This window comes from Bombina bombina, chromosome 9, assembly GCF_027579735.1.
Source record: "Bombina bombina isolate aBomBom1 chromosome 9, aBomBom1.pri, whole genome shotgun sequence".
Classification (NCBI taxonomy): domain Eukaryota; kingdom Metazoa; phylum Chordata; class Amphibia; order Anura; family Bombinatoridae; genus Bombina; species Bombina bombina.
In genome coordinates, this window is record NC_069507.1 from 98,411,562 (window position 1) to 98,435,996 (window position 24,435).

General features: G+C 40.0%; 1 protein-coding gene across 1 annotated transcript in view; it reads left to right on the plus strand.

Moving 5' to 3' along the window:
* The window catches only part of LOC128639980 (solute carrier family 22 member 15-like), a 747,078-nt gene that overhangs the window by 572,384 nt on the left and 150,259 nt on the right, over nt 1-24,435 (plus strand). The window contains exon 9 of the mRNA XM_053692271.1: nt 10,454-10,562. Coding sequence (XP_053548246.1) covers nt 10,454-10,562 — 109 coding nt within the window. The remainder of the gene's footprint in view (nt 1-10,453; nt 10,563-24,435) is intronic.

Below are 24,435 nucleotides of genomic sequence, written 5' to 3' on the forward strand. Positions count from 1 at the left end.
AGGCAAAAGAGCAGTTTTCTTTGGGGCATGCCCCGCAAAAGGCTCTTTTAAGGGCTGGTAAGGTAAAAGAGCTTTGAACTTTTTTAATTTAGAATAGGGTAGGGAATTTTTTTTATTTTGGGGGGCTTTAATATTTTATTAGGGGGCTTAGAATAGGTGTAATTAGCTTAAAATCTTGTAATTTTTTTTATTTTTTGTAATTTAGTGTTTGTTTGTTTTTGTAATTTAGTTTAGTTTATTTAATTGTATTTTTAGATAGATATTTGTAGTTTATTTACTTTATTGATAGTGTAGGTGTATTTGTAACTTAGGTTAGGATTTATTTTACAGGTAATTGGGTAATTATTTTAACTAGGTAGCTATTAAATAGTTAATAACTATTTAATAGCTATTATACCTAGTTAAAATAATTAACAATTTACCTGTAAAATAAATATAAACCCTAACATAGCTACAATGTAATTATTAATTATATTGTAGCTATCTTAGGGTTTATTTTATATGTAAGTATTTAGATTTAAATAGGAATATTTTAGTTTATAATATGAATTAGATTTATTTAATAAGAATTTAGTTATGGGTGTTAGGGTTAGATAGAGTTAATATAGTTAATATAAATACTATAGTAACTATATTAACCCTAATATAATTAGGGTTAATATAGTTAATATATATAATGTAATAACTATATTAACTATAATATACTTAGGGTTAATATAGATAATATAGCTGGCGGCGGGGTAGGTAGATTAAATTAGGGGTTAATAATTTTAATATAGATGGCGGCGGTGTAAGGAGCTTACATTAGGGGTTAATACTATTAATATAGGTGGCGGCGGTGTAGGGAGGGCAGGTTATAGGGCAAAACAGCTGTTTACTTTGGGGCAAAGCCCTGCAAAAGGCCCTTTTAAGGGCTGGTAATAGAACTTATTACTTTAGGGATATTAGATTAGGGGTTCATATTTTTTATATAGGTGGCGGCGGTGTAAGGGGTCACATTAGGGGATAGATAAGGTAGATGGCGGCGGTGTAAGGGGTTCACATTAGGGGATAGATAAGGTAGATGGCGGCGGTTTTAGGGGTTCACATTAGGGGATAGATCAGTTAGATGGTGGCGGTTTTAGGGGCTCACAGTAGGGGGTTAGTTTATGTAGATGGCGACGGGGTCCGGGAGCGGCGGTTTAGGGGTTAATAACTTTATTAGGTGGCGGCGGGGTCCGGGAGCAGCGGTTTAGGGGTTAATAACTTTTTTATTGTTAGGATAGTGAGGGGGGATAGAGGATTAGACGTGTCGCGCTATGTTTGGAGGCGTGTTAGACAGTGCGGGTGATTTCATACTTTAGTCAGGTTTTGTAGGCGCCGGCAGTTTCTAATGTGGCGCAAGTCACTGGCGACGCCAGAAATTTGTACTTGCGCAGATTTATGGACATCGCTGGTTTATCCGACTTACGGCACGTTAGCATCTGACGGCGCCGTATATTGGATAGCTCGAGTTGCGAGCTGAAACTGCGGGCGACGCGGGTTCCCTCGCTTGCGCCGCAAACTACGCCGTATATCGGATCGCGCCCATGGCCTCCAGAACTGCACACAATACTCAAGATCAGGCCTAACTAATGATCTATAAAGTGGCATAAGAACCTTACTATTTCTGCTGCAAATACCTCTACCAATACATCCAAGCATTCTTCTAGCCTAACTCACTGCATTACTACATTGTTTACTAAGTTTTAAAGCATCTGAAATAATAATTCCCAAGTCCTGTTCCTCATCTGTAACAGTCAGTAAAGTGTCATTGAGTCTGTAATTAACATTTGGATTTTTCTTCCCTAAATGCATAATTTTACACTTTGCTGTGTTAAACTTTAGATCCCAGTCGTTTGTCCAATCCTCCAATTGTTGTATATCACTTCTCATTTTGTCTACCCCCCTGGAACATCCACTCTGTTACAATTTTTTGTATCATCTGCAAACAGACATACTTTCCCTTGTAGCCCTTTGCTGATATCACAGATAAATATGTTAAACAAAACAGGCCCCAGAACTGACCCCTGAGGAACACCACTAATAACAGCCCCCTCTGCTGAATGAATTCCATTTACTAAGACACCCAGTTCACAATTTTTGAATCTAGACCAAGGAGATACAGTTTGTGAATTAGTTTATTGTGTGGGATGGTGTCAAATGCTTTGCTGAAATTTAGATATGCTACATCAACTGCTCCACCCTTGTCTAATACTTTTGTTACATAATCAAAGAAGTCAATTAGATTAGTCTGACATGATCTCCCTGAAGTAAAACCATGATGATTTTGGTCCTCTAAATTGTTTGTCTTTATGCAAGTCATAATTCTTTCTTTTTAGAGGCTTTCCAATAATTTCCCTACTACTGAAATTAAACTAACTGGACTGTAGTTACCAGATGTAATACATTTTTTTATGAAGATGTATTACATTTACTATTCTCCAATCATCTGGGACAGCTCCTGTTAATAGTTACTGATTAAACAGATCAGTTAATAGGACAGTTAGCACTGATCAAAGTTCTTTTAAAACCCTTGGATGAATATTATCAGGACCCACTGCCTTTTTAACATTTATTTTTGATAATGCTAACAAAACCTCATCCTCTGTAAAAAGATTACTGTTAAGCTTGTTTCTATTTTTCGTAGCATCCCTTGATGTAGACATTCTATCTTCACAATCTTTTGTGACAAAAGAACAGAAGTAATCATTGAGACCGTCTGCAATTTGCTTATCTTCTTCTATTATTCTACCGTCAACTGATTTCAATTTTACTATTCCTACCTTATTTTTCTTATTTCACTGATATATCTAAAGAATGTTTTGTCCCCATGTTTTACTGACTGTGCTATCTTCTCTTCTGCATGAGCTTTAACCTTCCTAATTAACTGATTAGTCTTGTTGGAGTCTCCCTATTTTCATCTTCTTGTGTGTGTCTGTAATTTTTATAGCTAAACTTTTTGTGCGCATTTTGTTGCGCTGATATTGCGAGTTTAAAGTAAAAAGTGAACTTGAACTCATTCTCATAAGCGCTAACCCGACATGAAAGTATGAATATTTCACATTCCATTGTTCTGCACATACACTTTTTACCTCTGTGATTACCTTGTATCTATGCCTCTGCAAACTACCCCCTTATCTCAGTTCTTTTGACAGACTTGCATTTTAGCCAATCAGTGCTGACTCAATGTTATCTATATGACACACATGATCTAGCACTGTCTAGCTGCGAAAAAAAAACCCTGTCAAAATGCACTGAGATAAGGGGCAGCCTTCAACAGTTTAGAAACAGTTTATGAGCCTACCTACATTTATCTTTCAACAAAGAATGCCAAGAGAACAAAGCAATTTGATGATAAAAGTAAATTGGACAGTTGTTTAACATTGCATGCCTTATTTGAATCATGACTTGACTTTCATTTTGACTTGACTCTGCCTTTAATGATATTAAGCCAATACTTGACTAGTCCTCCAATTTTTACCTGCTTTGGACATATTGTTGATTGTTCACACTGCAAAATGTATAACAGACACATTTGGGATCAAAATATTTTTTTTCGATTGGACACTAACATTGATGCATTTTTTTTATTTTTTTTTTAAAGAAAAATTGTTTATTTACATGAGTCAGATAAAAAGAAAAGAAAATGCAGTAAGCAATGATATAGTCAGGAACAGAATTATCGCCCTCATTCGGGGAATAGAGTCCGTTTACAGCATGCAGAAATGAGTCCATATAAAAGTTCAATAAAGTGCTGCTAATGAAGCTCTGTTAACAAACAAACGTGAAGTTCCCAATGGTATAGGTCATAAATTTCCAGATTTTTTCTTTTATAACAAATTAAACTAATAACAATTAACATTAACAGTCATAGTGTCCATGTTTCTCTGCTTTTATTCTTGTCTAAGTGTAAGTATGTATTTAGCTTCAGCTAAGCAAATATGTCCAGTAGCCATGCATTATGTCGTCTGGTGTTAACGTCTGAGTCTAGGATGTGAGGGTCCAGGGTAGGATGTGGAGCCCACTTTCACTTTGGGCTAGAGGCATGGGTTGTCATAAGTGACTGGCATATCATAGGACATTATTTAAAAAAAGAGTCATGTTGAAACCTTTATGTGGATCTGGTGTCCCAGAGGAACATAATTTCTGCATGAGTGTCCAGTTTGTTTAGTAAAAGATATTGGTATCTTTCTAGCTTTAGGTTGAGCTGAATCTTTTGGATCCCATTGTTAGGGTAAGAACTGATTCTTTTTTCCACATTCTCGGGATTAATTGGTGAGCGCTATTAATCATTATTTGTAACAATGTAAAATGCAATTTGGAATTAAGTTTGGGGTATTTGTGGAATAGATATATCATTGGGTCATGTGGTAATGGAGTGCCAACAGTATTTTGAATATATGAGATAATAGTTGTCCAAAATACTTGAATTTTGGGACAAGCCCACCAGATGTGGAACAGGGTGCCTTCACCCCTAAACTGTCTCCAACAGCAGCTAGACGAACCAGGGAAGAGGTATTTGAGTCTCTGTGGGGTGAGATACCACCTTGTTAGCAATTTTGTGTTTGTTTCTATGAGTTTGGCTGAGTGTGCTGACTTTTTTATAGCTTTAAAAATTGAGTGCCATTCTGTATTTGGGATTAAAAACGTTAAGTCTCTATTCCATGCTTTTGTGAAATTTGGTAGATCTGTTTCAGCTGATGTAGTCAATAATTTATAGGTTCGTGAAATTGTGTGGAGATTAGGTGAGGATGAGCTAAACAAAATCTCGAACTGCGTGCGTTGTCTGGTTAGAAAAAGCATATGTGTTGTAACGGTATAACCCTGATATCGAGGGTTAATACCAGATGAAAGATGCCCTTAATACGGGAATAGCAACACACAAACCCAGTTAATACACTGAACAGGGAAAATACACGAAATCCTTCTCTCCTGGAACAGGCAAAAGAATAATCCAAAGTAGCAATTTCCCCCAAACATGAGACCAAGCTCCATCTTAAGGGTAAAACAGGAATCAGCAAGAGCTGTGGGTTTATTGTTCTTATATACACATTCTTACACATTAGTACCACCCACAGGGTTTTGTAAAACAACCAATAAACACATACAATACTCTCAGACACTCCCACACAAAATCATCCCCTCTGCCTGTGATGCAATTACCTTACACAATGGGTGATGCAATTACCTTACACAATGGGTGATGCAATTACCTTACACAATGGTTGATGCAGTTACCTTACACAATGGTTGATGCAGTTACCTTACACAATGGTTGATGCAGTTACCTTACACAATGGTTGATACAATTACCTTACACAATGGTTGATGCATTTACCTTACACAATGGTTGATACAATTACCTTACACAATGGTTGATGTAATTATCACAGGCAGAGAAATACAGTTCAATTGCCATGGAGCCAAAGTCTTTCGTTATACAAATGTGCTACATGGCATAGCTAGCTGGGGTATCACTGTTCAAATAGGGCAAGTACTGAATGACCCGGCTTTCGTGTCTCTGCAGGGGAAAAGCAAGCGTTTCAACATGGGGCCATAGTCTAAAGGCAGCAGGCGGGCAACCAGGCTCCTCCAATGCACAGTGGCGAGATTGGTCTCGTCACATGTGTTGTCTGTAAATAGTGGCTGAGTTGGTGATATCGGAACCACTTATTAAAAATTCCTTCGCCAAGTAGTGCAATAGATTTTCTAGGTAGTAAGCTACCCCCCTCTGTCAAGATATAAGCAGGCATCAAAAGGTGGATATCCCTAGTGCCTGTGGGAGTGAAAGTTAGTCCTGGTGGGAAGCTATCATACTGTAATGTGGGCGTTAGTGGGGAAGGGATTGTGGGCAGGCTAGGGTGTGTTTTGACCGTTTTCAGCCAAGTGTTATAGGTCTCGCTAATGATTGGGTTATTAGAGTGCTTGATCTTGGATCGGTTTTTATCCGTCCAACAGGAGGATCCCAACTGAGGGCAGTCTGAAAGTTCATGCTCGAGTTTGACCCATTGTTTATTGTGGTGCACCAATCTATAATCCTGGAAAGGAATATGGCATTTCTATATTCACGTACATTGGGGACCCCATGCCCCCTTGGGTAGGGTGTCTGTATAGGGTTGATTTGGCAATCCTAGGTGGCTTGGATTTCCAGATGTATGCATTAATGATTGATTGGAGTTTTGGGATCGTGGATTTTGGGAGAGGGATGGGGACAGTCTGTAAGACATATAAGATTTTGGGAAGTAATGTCATTTTAGCTGCCCCGATTCTGCCCAACCAGGATATTGATTTAGGAGACCACTTTGTGGTGTTTGAAAGTATATTCGAGGTTAAGGTGTCATAATTAAGTTTGATTAAATCAGCTTGAATTGGGGATAAATGTATGCCTAGGTATTTAAGAGACTGAGTCTTTAGCGTAAATGGGGCAATATGTTGGAGGGATGTTAGATCTGCCTGATTGATGTGGACTGGGAGGATGTCTGATTTCTCAAAGTTGATAGAGAAGTTGGACACAACGCCATATTTTTTGAGAATTGAGTGGGCAGCTGTAAGGGAGCTCACAGGATTTGTGAGCATCATGAGGAGGTCATCTCCGAATAAGGCCAGTTTATATTCTGAAGTTTTGATTTTGATGCCCTCTACTAGGTTTGAGGTACGTAAGATGGTAGCTAGAACCTCCATAGAGAGGACAAACAACAAGGGTGAAAGGGGGCATCCCTGACACGTGCTGTTTCGGATTGGGAAGGAGTCGGATAAGAGGCCGTTTACCTTGATTTTAGCCGAAGGGACAGTGTATAGGGCGGTAATTTTAGATATGAATTCTTTGGTTAGGCCAAATTTATGGAGGGTGCATGTCAAAAATGTCCAGTCGGTCGAACGCCTTTTTGGCATCTGTGGAAATGAACAGGGTCGGGGTTTTCTGTCGGTGGGAATATTGGAGTAAATGTAGTGCTTTAACTGTGTTGTCCTTAGCTTCTCTCTGCAGTATGAACCCAGTTTGGTCATTATGAATCAAGTATAGGAGTGATAGGTTTAGTCGATTGGCTAGGATCTTGGAATAAATTTTGAGGTCAACGTTTAACAAAGATATGGGTCTAAAGTTAGATAGAGAGTCTGTCAATTTACCCGGCTTGGGCAAAACTGTGATAAGTGCATGCTTTGAGGGAATATACAATCTGGGCCTATAAATTTAAAAAGATTTAAAATGGGGGGGGGCAGAGTTTGTTTATATATTTTGTAGTAAAAGTTACTGAAGCCATCTGGGACTTTATAGCATCATCTAGTTCCTGAGGAGTAATAGCTTGGCTTAAGAGGTGAAGATGTTCGGGGTGGATCTGAGGAAGTTGGAGCTGGTCCAAATATTTATTACATAGTTGAATGTGGTCCTCTGTGGTCGGTAAGGGTGTAGGTTATAAAGTTTATTATAATAATTACAAAACTCATTGGCTATGGTTTTGGAGTTTGTAGTCTTTGTGGATTTATTGGTCGTTAATGAATGTATATATGATAAGGATTGTTTACTCTTAAGAGCTCTAGCCAGTAGCCTGCCTGGTTTATTCCCTTGTATAAAATATTTTTGGAGTAGGAGAAATGCAGTATTCTGAGCTTTAATGTCTAGTAGGTCATTGAGCTGTTGTCTGGCCAAAGTTTGTTTTGAATGTCTTAAGTCCGTAGGATGTCGTTTGTGAGAGTAATCTAATTTGTTTATTTCTTGTGTGAGCGTGAGATATTTCTGTCTCTGTTTGTTTTTAATGGCTTTGTGTTTCATTAGTTTACCTCTGATGACACACTTATGTGCTTCCCAGGAATTAATTGGTGTGGTCGCCCCAGGGGAATTTATGGAAAAATATTCCTGGAGGGCCTTCTCTACATCTAATGATATCAAGGGATCTGACAGCAAAGATTCATTGAGCCTCCATTGGAAGGGACGGATAGGGATCTAGGGCCAGAAAATGGAACAGATAACGGCTGAATGGTCTGTCCAACTAATAGGGTTGATACAGAAATGGCGTAGATTCAGTAAGGACAGGTTGTCTACCATGATATAATCTATTCTGGAATAGGATTTGTTTGGGTTAGAAAAGAATGTATAATCAAGTTTCAGTGGATGTAAGTGCCTCCATGTGTCGTGTAGGGTAAGTAGCGATAAGTTGTTCCAGACAGAATGTAGTATAGTTCTAGGAAGTTTTAGATTTTGGTTAGTACTGTCCAGTTTCGGATCCAGCGGTAGGTTGAAATCACCTGCCAGAATAAGTGGACCCTTCAGGTACATGAGTATGGAATTGGTAATGCGTTGGAAGAAAGAGGCTTGGTTCGTGTTTGGAGCGTATATGTTAACTAGTGTGATTGGTTTCCCATATAGGAGACCATGTAAACCCAAGTATCTACCCTCCTCATCCTGGTCTTTGTGTAGGAGTTCAAATGGAGCTGATTTGTGTAGGAGTATACTAACTCTGTTAACCTTTTTTAACCTTTTTTTTTTTTTTTAGGGTTACTGCTATGAAAGTGATTTGGGTAGTGAGATGAGAAGTATTTAGGCTCATTGCCCTGCTTTGTTTTTTTATCTGTTCTATACACATTCTATACTGAATTCAATAATTCTGGAAGTTTTAATCTATGATGTAAAAAAGAAATTAATAATGTAATTGGTTTATTTAGTTTCTCCATTTAAATCAGGGGTTTTCAGACCTGTCTTCAGGCCTCCATAACAAGCCAGAATTTCAAGATTACCTCGGGTGAGAGCAGGTTAATAACAGTGTTTACAAAGCAGCAGATTATTTTCCCCTGTGCTCCAGTTCAGATATCCTGAATATCTGGCCTTTTAGGGAAGTATAAGGACAGGTGTGTAAAACCATGAACTAATGAACACATTTTGGATAACAGTAATTCGGATTTGTTCATTTCTTTTGCAAACGAATTACGAGAACAAATTTTTGGACATTAATACCTAACAAGAGAGCACCACCGCTACAGTAAATTTTTTTTACATATATATATTATATAAAAGTCCAGTTTGTATAAAAGTCCCAGTAAGTCCGAATCCAGTGCAGTTTTCACACAAAAGATGATATATGTTCTCCACAGCAGGTGTAATACAAGTAAAACACAGAAAAAGCCCAGCCACTATTCAAATGTAACTGATAAAATGACACGCATAAAATATCCAAACTCACAACAGACAAATGTAGTCATTAGCCCTTAAAGGGACACTCAATCAAAATTAAACTTTCATTATTAAGATAGAGCATGCCATTTTCCAATTTACTCCCATTGACAAAATGTGCACAGTCTTTGTATATTTAAACTTTTTGAGTCACCAGCTCCTACTGAGCATGTGCAAGAATAAGTGTGTATGCATTTGTGAATGGCTGATGGCTGTCACATGGTATGTGTATGCATTTGTAATTGGCTGATGGCTGTCACATGGTACAGGGGGAGTGGAAAAAGACATAACTTTTAAAATTGTCAGAAAAAAAATCTACTACTCATTTGAAGTTCAGTTTAAGTGCTGTTGAATTGCCTTGTTATCTTGCATTTGTTGATTATGCAAATCTACTGTGTTGATTGGTCTTTTAAGAGTCCCACTTAGGGTTGCCACCTTGGCCATGTTTTCCTGGACACTAATGAGTTACACATGCTGCAGGGTGTGCAGGGACGAACATGAATAGTGCTGTCCAAGATCACTGGATGCTGTCCAGGGGTGCAATTCATGTTCCTCTCTGCATAGCCTGCAGCATGTGTAACTCATAAGTGTCCACTAAAAACATGGCCGAGGTGGCAACCCTAGTCCCACTGTATAATTCAGTAGGCTGCATTGACAATCTGGTATACTCCATACCAATTTTTGGATGTGGCCGGACTTTTAGCCGACGGACATTTGGCCGAAACACAAGTGGCTGTCAGATAACAGTCCGGCCACGAGATAGATAGATTTGATAGATAGATAGATACATAGATTAGATAGATAGATCAATAGATGCAATAGATACATTTGATAGATACGATAGATACATAGATTTGATAGATAAATAGATAGATTTGATAGATAGATAGATAATTTCCCAGACAGAGAATTACAAGACGTGCGGCCTGGGACCCATGGTAAGGTTCCCAGAGGCAGTTGCGGCGCCCGAGGCTCTGATTAGAACAGAGCACTCTGGAACGTATCTGCCCTCGGCCGAAATCGGAACATTCTTTAGCTTTCTGTCTGTCAGCCAAATGTCCGTCTGCCAAATGTCCTTCTGCCAAATGTCCTTCTGCATTTTGTCAGAGCACCATTTTTGGACATGCCTATTTAGTGTAATATGCTGCAATTGAACTGATGAGCAGAACTCTATGTCAGAAGAAGAAAAATAAACCACATATGCTGTTATTTACTGTGTTTAATGTGTGTGCTATGCTTTAAGAGTAACCAAATTCTTTATTTTTTTAGGTTTTTTCCTAACGCCGACAACACTTGCATTATTTGGTAAATTGTCTGTCAGCGCAGCCTTCAATGTAGTGTATATATACACTTCCGAACTGTATCCCACGGTGGTAAGGTAATTATACTACATTCTTGTTGATATAAACAAAAACATTGTGATAACAGAAACACAAAATAGCATTAATTAAAGCCAAGAAACTTTGGTTCACACAAATAATAGAATATGCTTTCCTTAACCTTGCAGCTACCAGCATGTTCTGACTGTCTTTAATAGGGACATTAAATTATATTTTTCCCTTTGATTCAGAGAATAACATTTTAAACAACTTCCTAATTGACTTCTAACCTGCTTCATTTTCTTGGTATCATTTGTGAAAAAAGCAGCAATGCACTGCTGTGAGCTAGCTGAACACATAGGGTGAGCCAATAACATAAGGCATATATGTGCAGCCACCAATCAGCAGCTCCTAGGCCTACCGTGGTATCCTTTTCAACAAAGGATAGCAAAGGAATGAACACATTTGATAATAGAAGTACATTGTAAAATCACATGCTCTATTTGAATCACAAAATACGAAAATGTGGGTTTCCTGTCCCTTTAACCCCTTAATGACCACAGCACTTTTCCATTTTCTGTCCGTTTGGGACCAAGGCTATTTTTACATTTCTACGGTGTTTGTGTTTAGCTGTAATTTTCCCCTTACTCATTTAATGTACCCACACATATTATATACCGTTTTTCTCGCCATTAAATAGACTTTCAAAATATACCATTATTTTCATCATATCTTATAATTTACTATAAAAAAAATTATAAAATATGAGGAAAAAATGGAAAAAAACACACTTTTTCTAACTTTGACCCCCAAAATCTTTTATACATCTACAACCACCAAAAAAAAACCATGCTAAATAGTTTCTAAATTTTGTCCTGAGTTTAGAAATACCCAATGTTTACATGTTCTTTGCTTTTTTTGCAAGTTATAGGGCCATAAATACAAGTAGCACTTTGCTATTTCCAAACCACTTTTTTTCAAAATTAGCGCTAGTTACATTATAACACTGATATCTTTCAGGAATCCCTGAATATCCATTGACATGTATATATTTTTTTTTAGAAGACATCCCAAAGTATTGATCTAGGCCCATTTTGGTATATTTCATGCCACCGTTTCACCGCCAAATGCGATCAAATAAAAAAAATTGTTAACTTTTTCACAAACTTTAGGTTTCTCACTGAAATTATTTACAAAAAACATATGCAATTATAGCATACATGGTTGTAAATGCTTCTCTGGGATCCCCTTTGTTCATAAATAGCAGACATATATGGCTTTGGTTTTGCTTTTTACTAATTAGAAGGCTGCTAAATGCGACTGCGCACCACACGTGTATTATGCCCAGCAGTGAAGGGGTTAATTAGGGAGCATGTAGGGAGCTTCTAGGGTTAATTTTAGCTTCAGTGTAGTGTAGTAGACAACCCCAAGTATTGATCTAGGCCCATTTTGGTATATTTCATGCCACCGTTTCACCGCCAAATGCGATCAAATAAAAAAAATTGTTAACTTTTTCACAAACTTTAGGTTTCTCACTGAAATTATTTACAAAAAACATATGCAATTATAGCATACATGGTTGTAAATGCTTCTCTGGGATCCCCTTTGTTCATAAATAGCAGACATATATGGCTTTGGTTTTGCTTTTTACTAATTAGAAGGCTGCTAAATGCGACTGCGCACCACACGTGTATTATGCCCAGCAGTGAAGGGGTTAATTAGGGAGCATGTAGGGAGCTTCTAGGGTTAATTTTAGCTTCAGTGTAGTGTAGTAGACAACCCCAAGTATTGATCTAGGCCCATTTTGGTATATTTCATGCCACCATTTCACCGCCAAATGCGATCAAATTAAAAAAAAACGCTAAATTTTTCACAATTTTAGGTTTCTCACTGAAATTATTTACAAACAGCATGTGCAATTATGGCACAAATAATTGTAAATGCTTCTCTGGGATCCCCTTTGTTCAGAAATAGCAGACATATATGACTTTGGCGTTGCTTTTTGGTAATTAGAAGGCCGCTAAGTGCTGCTGCGCATCACACGTGTATTATGGCTAGCAGTGAAGGGGTTAATTAGGTAGTTTGTAGGGAGCTTGCAGGGTTAATTTTAGCTTTAGTGTAGAGATCAGCCTCCCACCTGACACATCAGACCCCCTGATCCCTCCCAAACAGCTCCCTTCCCTCCCCCACCCCACAATTGTCCCCGCCATCTTAAGTACTGGCAGAAAGTCTGCCAGTACTAAAATAAACGTGTTTTTTAAAAAAAAAAAAAAAAAAAAATCTTTAGCATATTTACATATGCTTTGTAGGATCCCCCCTTAGCCCCCAACCTCCCTGATCCCCCCCAAAACAGCTCTCTAACCCCCCCTCTGCATTATTGGGGGCCATCTTGGGTACTGGCAGCTGTCTGCCAGTACCCAGTTTACAATATATTTTCTGTTTTTTATTTTATTTTTCTATGGTTTTCTGTAGTGTAGCTTCCCCACGACCAACCCCTACCCCCACCCCCTCCCAGATCCCTTAGATTACTTTTTTTGGGGCATGTATTCCCCCTCTTCCTCCAACTTACATAGTGTAGTGTAAGTGGTTCCCACCCGCTCCCTCTCCGTGCACGCGCCCGCCCGCCGCCCCCCGTGCACGCGCGCGTGTCTGTGCGCGCCCCTGACTTTGCCGCCCCCGATCCCGCCCCCCTCTGTGTGTCAGCAACCATCGATGGCCGCCCACCCGCCTCCCACTGCAGCTCCCACCCACCAACGATTGCGGCCATCGATGTCCGGTGTAGAGAGGGCCACAGAGTGGCTCTCTCTGCACCGGAGGGGTAAAAATTGTTATTGCAGGATGCCTCGATATTGAGGCATCCTGCAATAACCGGAAAGCAGCTGGAAGCGATGAGGATCGCTTCCAGCTGCTTTCCAAACCGAGGACGTATGCCATACGTCCTCAGGCGTTAACTGCCTTTTTTCTGAGGACGTATGGCGTACGTCCTCGGTCATTAAGGGGTTAAACTTTAGAAAATGCATCCGGGACAAACAAATGCAAATGAAATAGAGAAACTACAAAATAGTGTAACATTACAACTACAAAAAAGACTAAACAGATAGTTATATGAAATGCTCTAACAATTTTTTTTGTTGGTTTTGCACTTTTATGTATCCCCAACTAACCTCAGTACTAGAGAGAAGAGAACAACCTAGGTTTCAACATGGGGGTGCCCACTGCTTTATGGAGACATTTTACTGTTATTTGTTCAACTTTTAAACAGATATTGCATAGTTTTGTTTATTTTTGTTATGCCTATTATTTACAAGATAATATTTGCTTTGAATGCATCATTATGGCTAGCATTTATTTAGTTTATAATGTCCCTTTAAATGTACACTTCTCAGGCAAACCGTGCTAATATATGAATACATTGATAGGCATTACATGGATAGTGTATTATTATAGTTATGAGCACAATTTTACATTGGTATTATGAACATTCTAAGACCTTAGGATCATTGAAATGGTTTACTATTGATTCAGAATAACATGCTTGTTAACTTTTGTAGCATAATCATCATTTATCAGTCAGTGTTCAGCAACAAACACATTGACCAAATGGCATAGCTATGTTTCAGTTTATAAAATTCAACAGTAACTGTATAATTGTAATATTGTAGTAAACTGTTCATCGTTGGGCATTTTCAACCTTAAATGCTCATGCTTTTATAAATATTCTCTTTGTTGTTAATATAAACCAGTTACAAAGAAATGGTAAGAGACAAAAATTCCACTGTATAAAGTGGAATAGAATAATTTGTTGCATAGCTCATTTAGATATACTGGGGGCCGGATTTACAGCCGATGTGCCTGTAGGCACCAAAACCTAAAGCACACCCCATTCACCACTGTACTGGCAACCTTAACATAGATGGCCCCTACAGTTAAATAACAGCACCGCACATGTGTGGTGGCCATCTTTGCTAAGGCCCCCGGAAGCAGGCGCAGGGGAAGACGGATGCCACTTGTGTGTAATACTCGTGGCGACCTTAACAGGGATGGCCGGCTAACCAGTATTTATAATAGACAGAGACAGGCGCCCCTATATGGTGAGCGCCTGTAGGCACATGCTTGCTCTGCCTTATTATAAATCTGGCCCTGGTTATATTGCCAAGTCAAAGCATTGGTTTTCCTAAAAAAAAAAATACAAAAAAATCAGCATCAGGTGATTCTGGGTAAGGTTTTGAAATCGAGACTGATAATGTCACACTTTTTTTTAAATTAAAATCTTTCTTAAACAGAGACTATGTTTATGGCAGTGCATTGCTTTACAAGACTGCTCTAAGAGCATATCACAAGTTAATTTTTTTTTTTTTTTTTAAAACAGTGGAATTCATTATCAAAAGACTGTTTCCATCTAATATGAGGAGAATCCACGGCTTCATTCATTACTTGTGGGAAATACAGAACCTGGCCACCAGGAGGAGGCAAAGACACCCCAGCCAAAGGCTTAAATACCTCCCCCACTCCCCTCATCCCCCAGTCATTCTTTGCCTTTCGTCACAGGGGGTTGGCAGAGAAGCATCAGAAATTTCAGAGTAGTCTCTTATGAAGGGTAGTACTCTTCAAGATGGGACTGGAGTTTTAAATAATCCTGTCAGCCTCTCAGTGAGTTGGAGGGAGAGTCTTTCTGCGAAACCATCCCGACTCATATTAACAGCACCCTAAGCAATCAGCGTTGACACGTTTTGCTGCCTGCTTTCTTCACTCAAGTTAATGTCAGAAGCAAAAACTTGAGAGGCCCTGTTCCTGTTCCACGGCCTTTATTCTGGTAAGATTGTTTCATTTTTTATATATGTAATGATAACGCAAGAAGACAGGGTCACAGTGTGGCTCCTTTTATCTGTATAGAATCAAGGGTTAATATCTCCGGAAGGTGATTATTGAACGGGGGGATGTATACATGATTGCTTTATTGTGTTTTGCTGCGACATGTGTGAGATGTGGCTTGGGCAATGTGGAACAGTCAGGCTTTTCCTTCCTTGAATTACTGTGCAGCCTGTTTATTTGGCTCGCTTTTCTTCTGTTATGTGTGATCAGTCCACGGGTCATCATTACTTCTGGGATATAACTCCTCCCCAACAGGAAATGCAAGAGGATTCACCCAGCAGAGCTGCATATAGCTCCTCCCCTCTACGTCAGTCCCAGTCATTCTCTTGCACCCAACGACTAGATAGGATGTGTGAGAGGACTATGGTGATTATACTTAGTTTTTATGACTTCAATCAAAAGTTTGTTATTTTACAATAGCACCGGAGCGTGTTATTACTTCTCTGGCAGAGTTTGAGGAAGAATCTGCCAGAGTTTTTTACTATGATTTTAACCGGAGTAGTTAAGATCATATTGCTGTTCTCGGCCATCTGAGGGAGGTAAAAGCTTCAGATCAGGGGGCAGCGGGCAGATGAATCTGCATTGAGGTATGTAGCAGTTTTTATTTTCTGAATGGAATTGATGAGAAAATCCTGCCATACCGTTATAATGACATGTATGTATACACTTCAGTAGTCTGGGGATGGTATTTCACCGGAACTACTCTGTTAAAAGTCACTAATCATTTTATTAAGTTTTTATCATGTTAAACGTTTTTGCTGGAATGTAGAATCGTTTACATTGCTGAGGTACTGTGTGAATAAATATTTGGGCATTATTTTCCACTTGGCAGTTGTTTGCTTTTAATTGTGACAGTTTCGTTTCTCTTCACTGCTGTGTGGGAGAGGGAGGGGCCGTTTTTGGCGCTCTTTGCTACGCATCAAAAAATTCCAGTCAGTTACTCCTTTTTCCTGCATGATCCGGTTCATCTCTGACAGATCTCAGGGGTCTTCAAACTTCTTTGGAGGGAGGTAGATTCTCTCAGCAGAGCTGTGAGAATTTTATATTGACTGTGAATAAAAACGTTGCTCTGTAATTTTTATGTCAAATTTAATTATTGTCATTTTACTAATGGGAACAAACCTTTGCTAAAAGTTGTGTTGTTTTAAAGTTTGATGCTATAACTGTTTTTCAGTTCATTATTTCAACTGTCATTTAATCGTTTAGTACCTCTTTGAGGCACAGTACGTTTTTGCTAAAAAAGATTATAACCAAGTTGCAAGTTTATTGCTAGTGTGTTAAACATGTCTGACTCAGAGGAAGATATCTGTGTCATTTGTTCCAATGCCAAGGTGGAGCCCAATAGAAATTTATGTACTAACTGTATTGATGCTACTTTAAATAAAAGTCAATCTGTACAATGTGAACAAATTTCACCAAACAGCGAGGGGAGAGTTATGCCGACTAACTCGCCTCACGCGACAGTACCTGCATCTCCCGCCCGGGAGGTGCGTGATATTATGGCGCCTAGTACATCTGGGCGGCCATTACAGATAACATTACAAGATATGGCTACTGTTATGACTGAAGTTTTGTCTAAATTACCAGAACTAAGAGGCAAGCGTGATCACTCTGGGGTGAGAACAGAGTGCGCTGACAATACTAGGGCCATGTCTGATACTGCGTCACAGCTCGCAGAGCATGAGGACGGAGAGCTTCATTCTGTGGGTGACGGTTCTGATCCAAACAGATTGGATTCAGATATTTCAAATTTTAAATTTAAATTGGAGAACCTCCGTGTATTACTAGGGGAGGTCTTAGCAGCTCTCAATGATTGTAACACCGTTGCAATACCAGAGAAACTGTGTAGGTTGGATAAATACTTTGCGGTACCGGCGAGTACTGACGTTTTTCCTATACCTAAGAGACTAACTGAAATTGTTACTAAGGAGTGGGATAGACCCGGTGTGCCGTTCTCACCCCCTCCAATATTTAGAAAGATGTTTCCAATAGACGCCACCACTCGGGATTTATGGCAAACGGTCCCTAAGGTGGAGGGAGCAGTTTCTACTTTAGCTAAGCGTACCACTATCCCGGTGGAGGATAGCTGTGCTTTTTCAGATCCAATGGATAAAAAATTAGAGGGTTACCTTAAGAAAATGTTTGTTCAACAAGGTTTTATATTGCAACCCCTTGCATGTATCGCGCCGATTACGGCTGCGGCAGCATTTTGGATTGAGTCTCTGGAAGAGAACCTTAGTTCATCTACGCTAGACGACATTACGGACAGGCTTAGAGTCCTTAAACTAGCTAATTCTTTCATTTCGGAGGCCGTAGTACATTTAACCAAACTTACGGCTAAGAACTCAGGATTCGCCATACAGGCACGTAGGGCGCTGTGGCTAAAATCCTGGTCAGCTGATGTTACTTCTAAGTCCAAATTACTTAATATACCTTTCAAGGGGCAGTCTTTATTTGGGCCCGGTTTGAAAGAAATTATCGCTGACATTACAGGAGGTAAGGGCCACGCCCTACCTCAAGACAAAGCCAAAGCTAAGGCTAGACAGTCTAATTTTCGTCCCTTTCGGAATTTCAAGACAGGAGCAGCATCAACCTCCACTGCACCAAAACAGGAAGGAGCTGTTGCTCGTTACAGGCAAGGCTGGAAGCCTAACCAGTCCTGGAACAAGAGCAAGCAGGCCAGGAAACCTGCTGCTGCCCCAAAGACAGCATGAACCGAGAGCCCCCGATCCGGGACCGGATCTAGTGGGGGGCAGACTTTCTCTCTTCACCCAGGCCTGGGCAAGAGATGTTCAGGATCCCTGGGCACTAGAGATCATATCTCAGGGATACCTTCTAGACTTCAAATTATCTCCCCCAAGAGGGAGATTTCATCTCTCAAGGTTGTCAACAAACCAGATAAAGAAAGAAGCGTTTCTACGCTGTGTACAAGATCTGTTGTTAATGGGAGTGATCCATCCGGTTCCGCGGTCGGAACAAGGACAAGGGTTCTACTCAAACCTGTTTGTGGTTCCCAAAAAAGAGGGAACTTTCAGGCCAATCTTAGATTTAAAGATTCTAAACAAATTCCTAAGAGTTCCATCGTTCAAAATGGAAACTATTCGGACAATCTTACCCATGATCCAAAAGGGTCAGTACATGACCACAGTGGATTTAAAAGATGCTTACCTTCACATACCGATCCACAAAGATCATCACCGGTATCTAAGGTTTGCCTTCTTAGACAGGCACTACCAGTTTGTAGCTCTTCCATTCGGATTGGCTACGGCCCCAAGAATCTTCACAAAGGTTCTGGGTGCCCTTCTGGCGGTACTAAGACCGCGAGGGATTTCGGTAGCTCCGTACCTAGACGACATTCTAATTCAAGCTTCAAGCTTTCAAACTGCCAAGTCTCATACAGAGTTAGTTCTGGCATTTCTAAGGTCGCATGGATGGAAAGTGAACGAAAAGAAGAGTTCTCTTTTTCCTCTCACAAGAGTTCCATTCTTGGGGACTCTTATAGATTCTGTAGAAATGAAGATTTACCTGACAGAAGACAGGTTAACAAAGCTTCAAAATGCATGCCGTGTCCTTCATTCCATTCAACACCCGTCAGTAGCTCAATGCATGGAGGTGATCGGCTTAATGGTAGCGGCTATGGACATAGTACCTTTTGCACGCCTACACCTCAGACCGCTGCAATTGTGCATGCTAAGTCAGTGGAATGGGGATTACTCAGATTTGTCCCCTACTCTGAATCTGAATCAAGAGACCAGAAATTCTCTTCTATGGTGGCTTTTTCGGCCACACCTGTCCAGGGGGATGCCATTCAGCAGGCCAGACTGGACAATTGTAACAACAGACGCCAGCCTACTAGGTTGGGGCGCTGTCTGGAATTCTCTGAAGGCTCAGGGACTATGGAATCAGGAGGAGAGTCTCCTTCCAATAAACATTCTGGAATTGAGAGCAGTTCTCAATGCCCTTCTGGCTTGGCCCCAATTAACAACTCGGGGGTTCATCAGGTTTCAGTCGGACAACATCACGACTGTAGCTTACATCAACCATCAGGGAGGGACAAGAAGCTCCCTAGCAATGGTGGAAGTATCAAAGATAATTCGCTGGGCAGAGTCTCACTCTTGCCACCTGTCAGCAATCCACATCCCGGGAGTGGAGAACTGGGAGGCGGATTTCTTGAGTCGCCAGACTTTTCATCCGGGGGAGTGGGAACTTCATCCGGAGGTCTTTGCCCAAATACTTCGACGTTGGGGCAAACCAGAGATAGATCTCATGGCGTCTCGCCAGAACGCCAAACTTCCTCGCTACGGGTCCAGATCCAGGGATCCGGGAGCGGTTCTGATAGATGCTTTGACAGCACCTTGGAACTTCGGGATGGCTTATGTGTTTCCACCCTTCCCGCTGCTTCCTCGATTGATTGCCAAAATCAAACAGGAGAGAGCATCAGTGATTCTAATAGCGCCTGCATGGCCACGCAGGACTTGGTATGCAGATCTAGTGGACATGTCATCCTGTCCGCCTTGGTCTCTACCTCTAAGACAGGACCTTCTGATACAGGGTCCATTCAAACATCAAAATCTAACTTCTCTGAAGCTGACTGCTTGGAAATTGAACGCTTGATTTTATCAAAACGTGGTTTTTCTGAGTCGGTTATTGATACCCTGATACAGGCTAGGAAGCCTGTTACCAGAAAGATTTACCATAAAATATGGCGTAAATACCTATACTGGTGCGAATCCAAACGTTACTCCTGGAGTAAGGTTAGGATCCCTAGGATATTGTCTTTTCTACAAGAAGGGTTAGAAAAGGGTTTATCAGCTAGTTCATTAAAGGGACAGATTTCAGCTCTGTCCATCTTGTTACACAGGCGTCTGTCAGAAAATCCAGACGTCCAGGCCTTTTGTCAGGCTTTAGCTAGGATCAAGCCTGTGTTTAAAGCTGTTGCTCCGCCATGGAGTTTAAACTTAGTTCTTAACGTTTTACAGGGTGTTCCGTTTGAACCCCTTCATTCCATTGATATAAAATTGTTATCTTGGAAAGTTCTGTTTTTAATGGCTATTTCCTCGGCTCGAAGAGTCTCTGAGTTATCAGCCTTACATTGTGATTCTCCTTATCTGATTTTTCACTCAGACAAGGTAGTTCTGCGTACTAAACCTGGGTTCTTACCTAAGGTAGTCACTAACAGGAATATCAATCAGGAGATTGTTGTTCCATCCTTGTGTCCAAATCCTTCTTCAAAGAAGGAACGTCTTCTACACAATCTGGATGTAGTTCGTGCCCTCAAGTTCTACTTGCAGGCAACTAAAGACTTTCGCCAAACTTCTTCCCTGTTTGTCGTTTATTCTGGACAGAGGAGAGGTCAAAAAGCTTCTGCTACCTCTCTCTCTTTTTGGCTTCGTAGCATAATACGTTTAGCCTATGAGACTGCTGGACAGCAGCCTCCTGAAAGAATTACAGCTCACTCCACTAGAGCTGTGGCTTCCACTTGGGCCTTTAAGAATGAGGCCTCTGTTGAACAGATTTGCAAGGCTGCAACTTGGTCTTCGCTTCATACTTTTTCCAAATTTTACAAATTTGACACTTTTGCTTCTTCGGAGGCTATTTTTGGGAGAAAGGTTCTTCAGGCAGTGGTTCCTTCTGTATAATGAGCCTGCCTATCCCTCCCGTCATCCGTGTACTTTTGCTTTGGTATTGGTATCCCAGAAGTAATGATGACCCGTGGACTGATCACACATAACAGAAGAAAACATAATTTATGCTTACCTGATAAATTCCTTTCTTCTGTTGTGTGATCAGTCCACGGCCCGCCCTGTTTTAAGGCAGGTAAATATCTTTTAAATTATACTCCAGTCACCACTTCACCCTTGGTTACTCCTTTCTCGTTGATTCTTGGTCGAATGACTGGGACTGACGTAGAGGGGAGGAGCTATATGCAGCTCTGCTGGGTGAATCCTCTTGCATTTCCTGTTGGGGAGGAGTTATATCCCAGAAGTAATGATGACCCGTGGACTGATCACACAACAGAAGAAAGGAATTTATCAGGTAAGCATAAATTATGTTTTTCTTGGCTGCAGGGATGGTCCTGCACGGCACTCCATGTGACTGGGTGTGGCTTTTTCCTCTTCCTTTCCTGACCGTCGGTTGCAGGAGACGAAAGCGATTTTCTCTGTGGGCCTGGGTCATAGGAGGTGGTGAGTGCCCCGGCCATTGGAAGTATAAAGGTGCCATTTAAATCCTGTTAAAGTCCACATGAAATCCTGTTAAAGTCCACATAGCGCAAGCTATGGAGGACTCTGATATGTTAGAAGATACTCCCTCTTTATCTAAATCTAATGCCTGTGTTTATTGTGAGGCGGTTTCAGTATTATCCGCCTGTTCAACTATGTTCCACTTGTCTTGATAAAATAGTGTTATCTAAAAGAAATAAGATGTTTAGTTCCACTGAGCCGTCCACTTCTGAGGGCTCTCCGTCCCGCGAGGTACGTTTCCTACATTCATCTCAGATTACACATGCAGCTCCCCAATCCACTTCTAATCCTCCAGCGGGAGGGGCCATGATGCTGCCTGATTTTGCTGAGCAGTTGCAAACAGCGGTGTCTGCAGTCTTTAGAGCTTTACCTCGCCAGGCTAAGCGCAAGCAAAAGGTTAAACATTGCTATCCTTCCCAGGGGTCATCTACTCCATCGGATGTATCTGAGACTAGATTATCCGCTGATGCAGAGGATTCTGATACTTTGGAGGACTCTCTCTGGGTCTGAATCTGCGGCTTCTAAACCTCCGGTTGCGGAGGAACCAGACTTTAGGTTTAGGATGGAGAACTTACGCTTTTTATTAAGAGGTGTTGGCTACTCTAGAGGTTCTGGAACCGAAGTTACCAGAGGAACCTTCTATTCCTAAGCTCGATAAGGTTTATGAGGACAAGGTAGTGCCCCAGACGAATATTATTAAGAATGAATGGGAGATGCTTTGATCATCTTTTTTCCCCTTCTTCTTGGTTTAGAAAATTGTTTCCGGTTACAGCTAGAGTTGTGGGGATCTGTCCCTAAGGTAGACGGAGCTATCTCCACGCTTGCTAAGCGCACCACTATACCGCTTGAGGATAGTTTGTCGTTTAAGGAACCCATGGATAAGAAATTAGAGACCCTGTTAAGAAAGATGTTTCAACACACGGGGTTCATTTTTCAGCCTGCAGTCGCGGTCGCTGCAGTGGCGGGAGCCGCTACATATTGGTGTGACTATATGTCAATAAAGTGTTAAGTTGTTTAACTTGAAGTTGGAGCTGCACAATTTTGAAAAGAGTGCTGAAGTCCCTATCTTTTTGGAAATAAATATTTTTTTATTTCCATCTCTTTCTTTTAATTTTCTTGATATATATTTTTTAAGGGTCTGCACCACCAGTTGAATTTATCTTTGGTAAAGGTATGAATAATTGTTCCACCTTAACCATATAGCCCATAAAGCTAGCAATTGCTTCCCACTTTGTCACTCTGCTTGAACCCAATATATATATATATATATATATATATATATATATATATATATATATATATATATATTAATTTTGGTATATCCACATGGTTCTAATGTCCTTGCCACTCCTCTTACATTAAAACATAGAATTTGACGGTAGATAAAAACCAAAAGGCCCATCAAGTCTACCCATATTACAAGATACTGTTTTTTTTAGGATAGCCTTATGCATGTCCTAGGCATTTTTTATTTATCTTACAGTCTTTGTGTTTACTACCTCAATTGGAAGTTTATTCCATTAATCCACCACCCTTTCTGTAAACAAAATGCTTCCTCATATTTCTCTTGAATCTATTTTTTTGGGGAAAATGCTTTCAGCTTCCATTTTATTAAGTCCCTTCATATACTTGAAGGTTTCTATCATGTCAGAGTCTTTCTTTGTCTGTTTATATTTTAGACTGTGTACCAATTTAGTAGCCCTCCTTTGGACAATTTCTAGTTTATTTATATCCTACTGGATATATGGTCTCCAGAACTGTTCACAGTATTCCAAATTAAGCCTAACTAATGATCTATGAAGTGGCACAAGAACCTTGCTAGTTATACTACTAATAAGTTTCCCAGTACAACCAAGTATTTAACTGGCCTTTTTGGCTGCACTGTGTACCGAAATTTAAATAATCTGAAATAATAATTCCAAGTTAGTTACAGTCATTGTAAATGTAAGCAAGGTAAATAGTACTGAATAATAGAAACCAAACTACACTCTAACAACTATCTTCTGAAGCTGATAGTTAAAAACTAAAACTAAAAAAACCTTACAGAGTGAGGGCTAATAAATATCAGCTAAAGGTAAATATGGAATAATTGACACAATCACTACTTGCTAAATTTAATGTATACAACAGTATTTAATTGGTTCTTTTAAAACCTATTTGCTAAAAAAGGCAGTATTCTAGAAATACAATCATAAAATTACCATTCATATAGGATAACAATATAGAGTGTGCACTCTTAGGATCATGTAAAAAAAAAAAAAAGTGGTCTTTCCCTCTGTAGTTTAAATTAAGTTTTAAATTAAGTGGGGCTGTAGCCACAAATAAGTAATGTTATAATTTATCCTTAGTTGGAGGATTGCAAAAAGATATGGCTCGCACCTTCTGCTCCGAAGGCTCACTGAAATGCCCCTTTTATTATGTGTTTATACTTGCACTGTGTGTTAGCATCCAACACTTTAAACTCTTTTGTATGCAGCTTGTTGTCTGCGTTTTCTGTTACCTCTTTCCCCAGGTTCCTTTATGCAGTCAGAATCTCCTTAGGATTGAAAGGTTACTGTGTTAGCAGCTTTTTTTATCCGGTTCCTAATTGTGTAGGTGATCCGGTCTGTAATCACAGCTTAGGGGTCATTCCAGAACGACACAATAGTTTTCTTTAAGCAGTATTTTTTCCTTTTTTGCAGTCTTGGAGTCTCTAGCACTGTTAAACTAGTGCCTGAAAGGAGTTCAATCAGAATGTTGTAATTCGTTTTTTTTTTTTTTGCTCCTTGTAGATAGATCCTTGTAACAAACAGTGTTTGTGCTCCAAAAGGAAAACAGT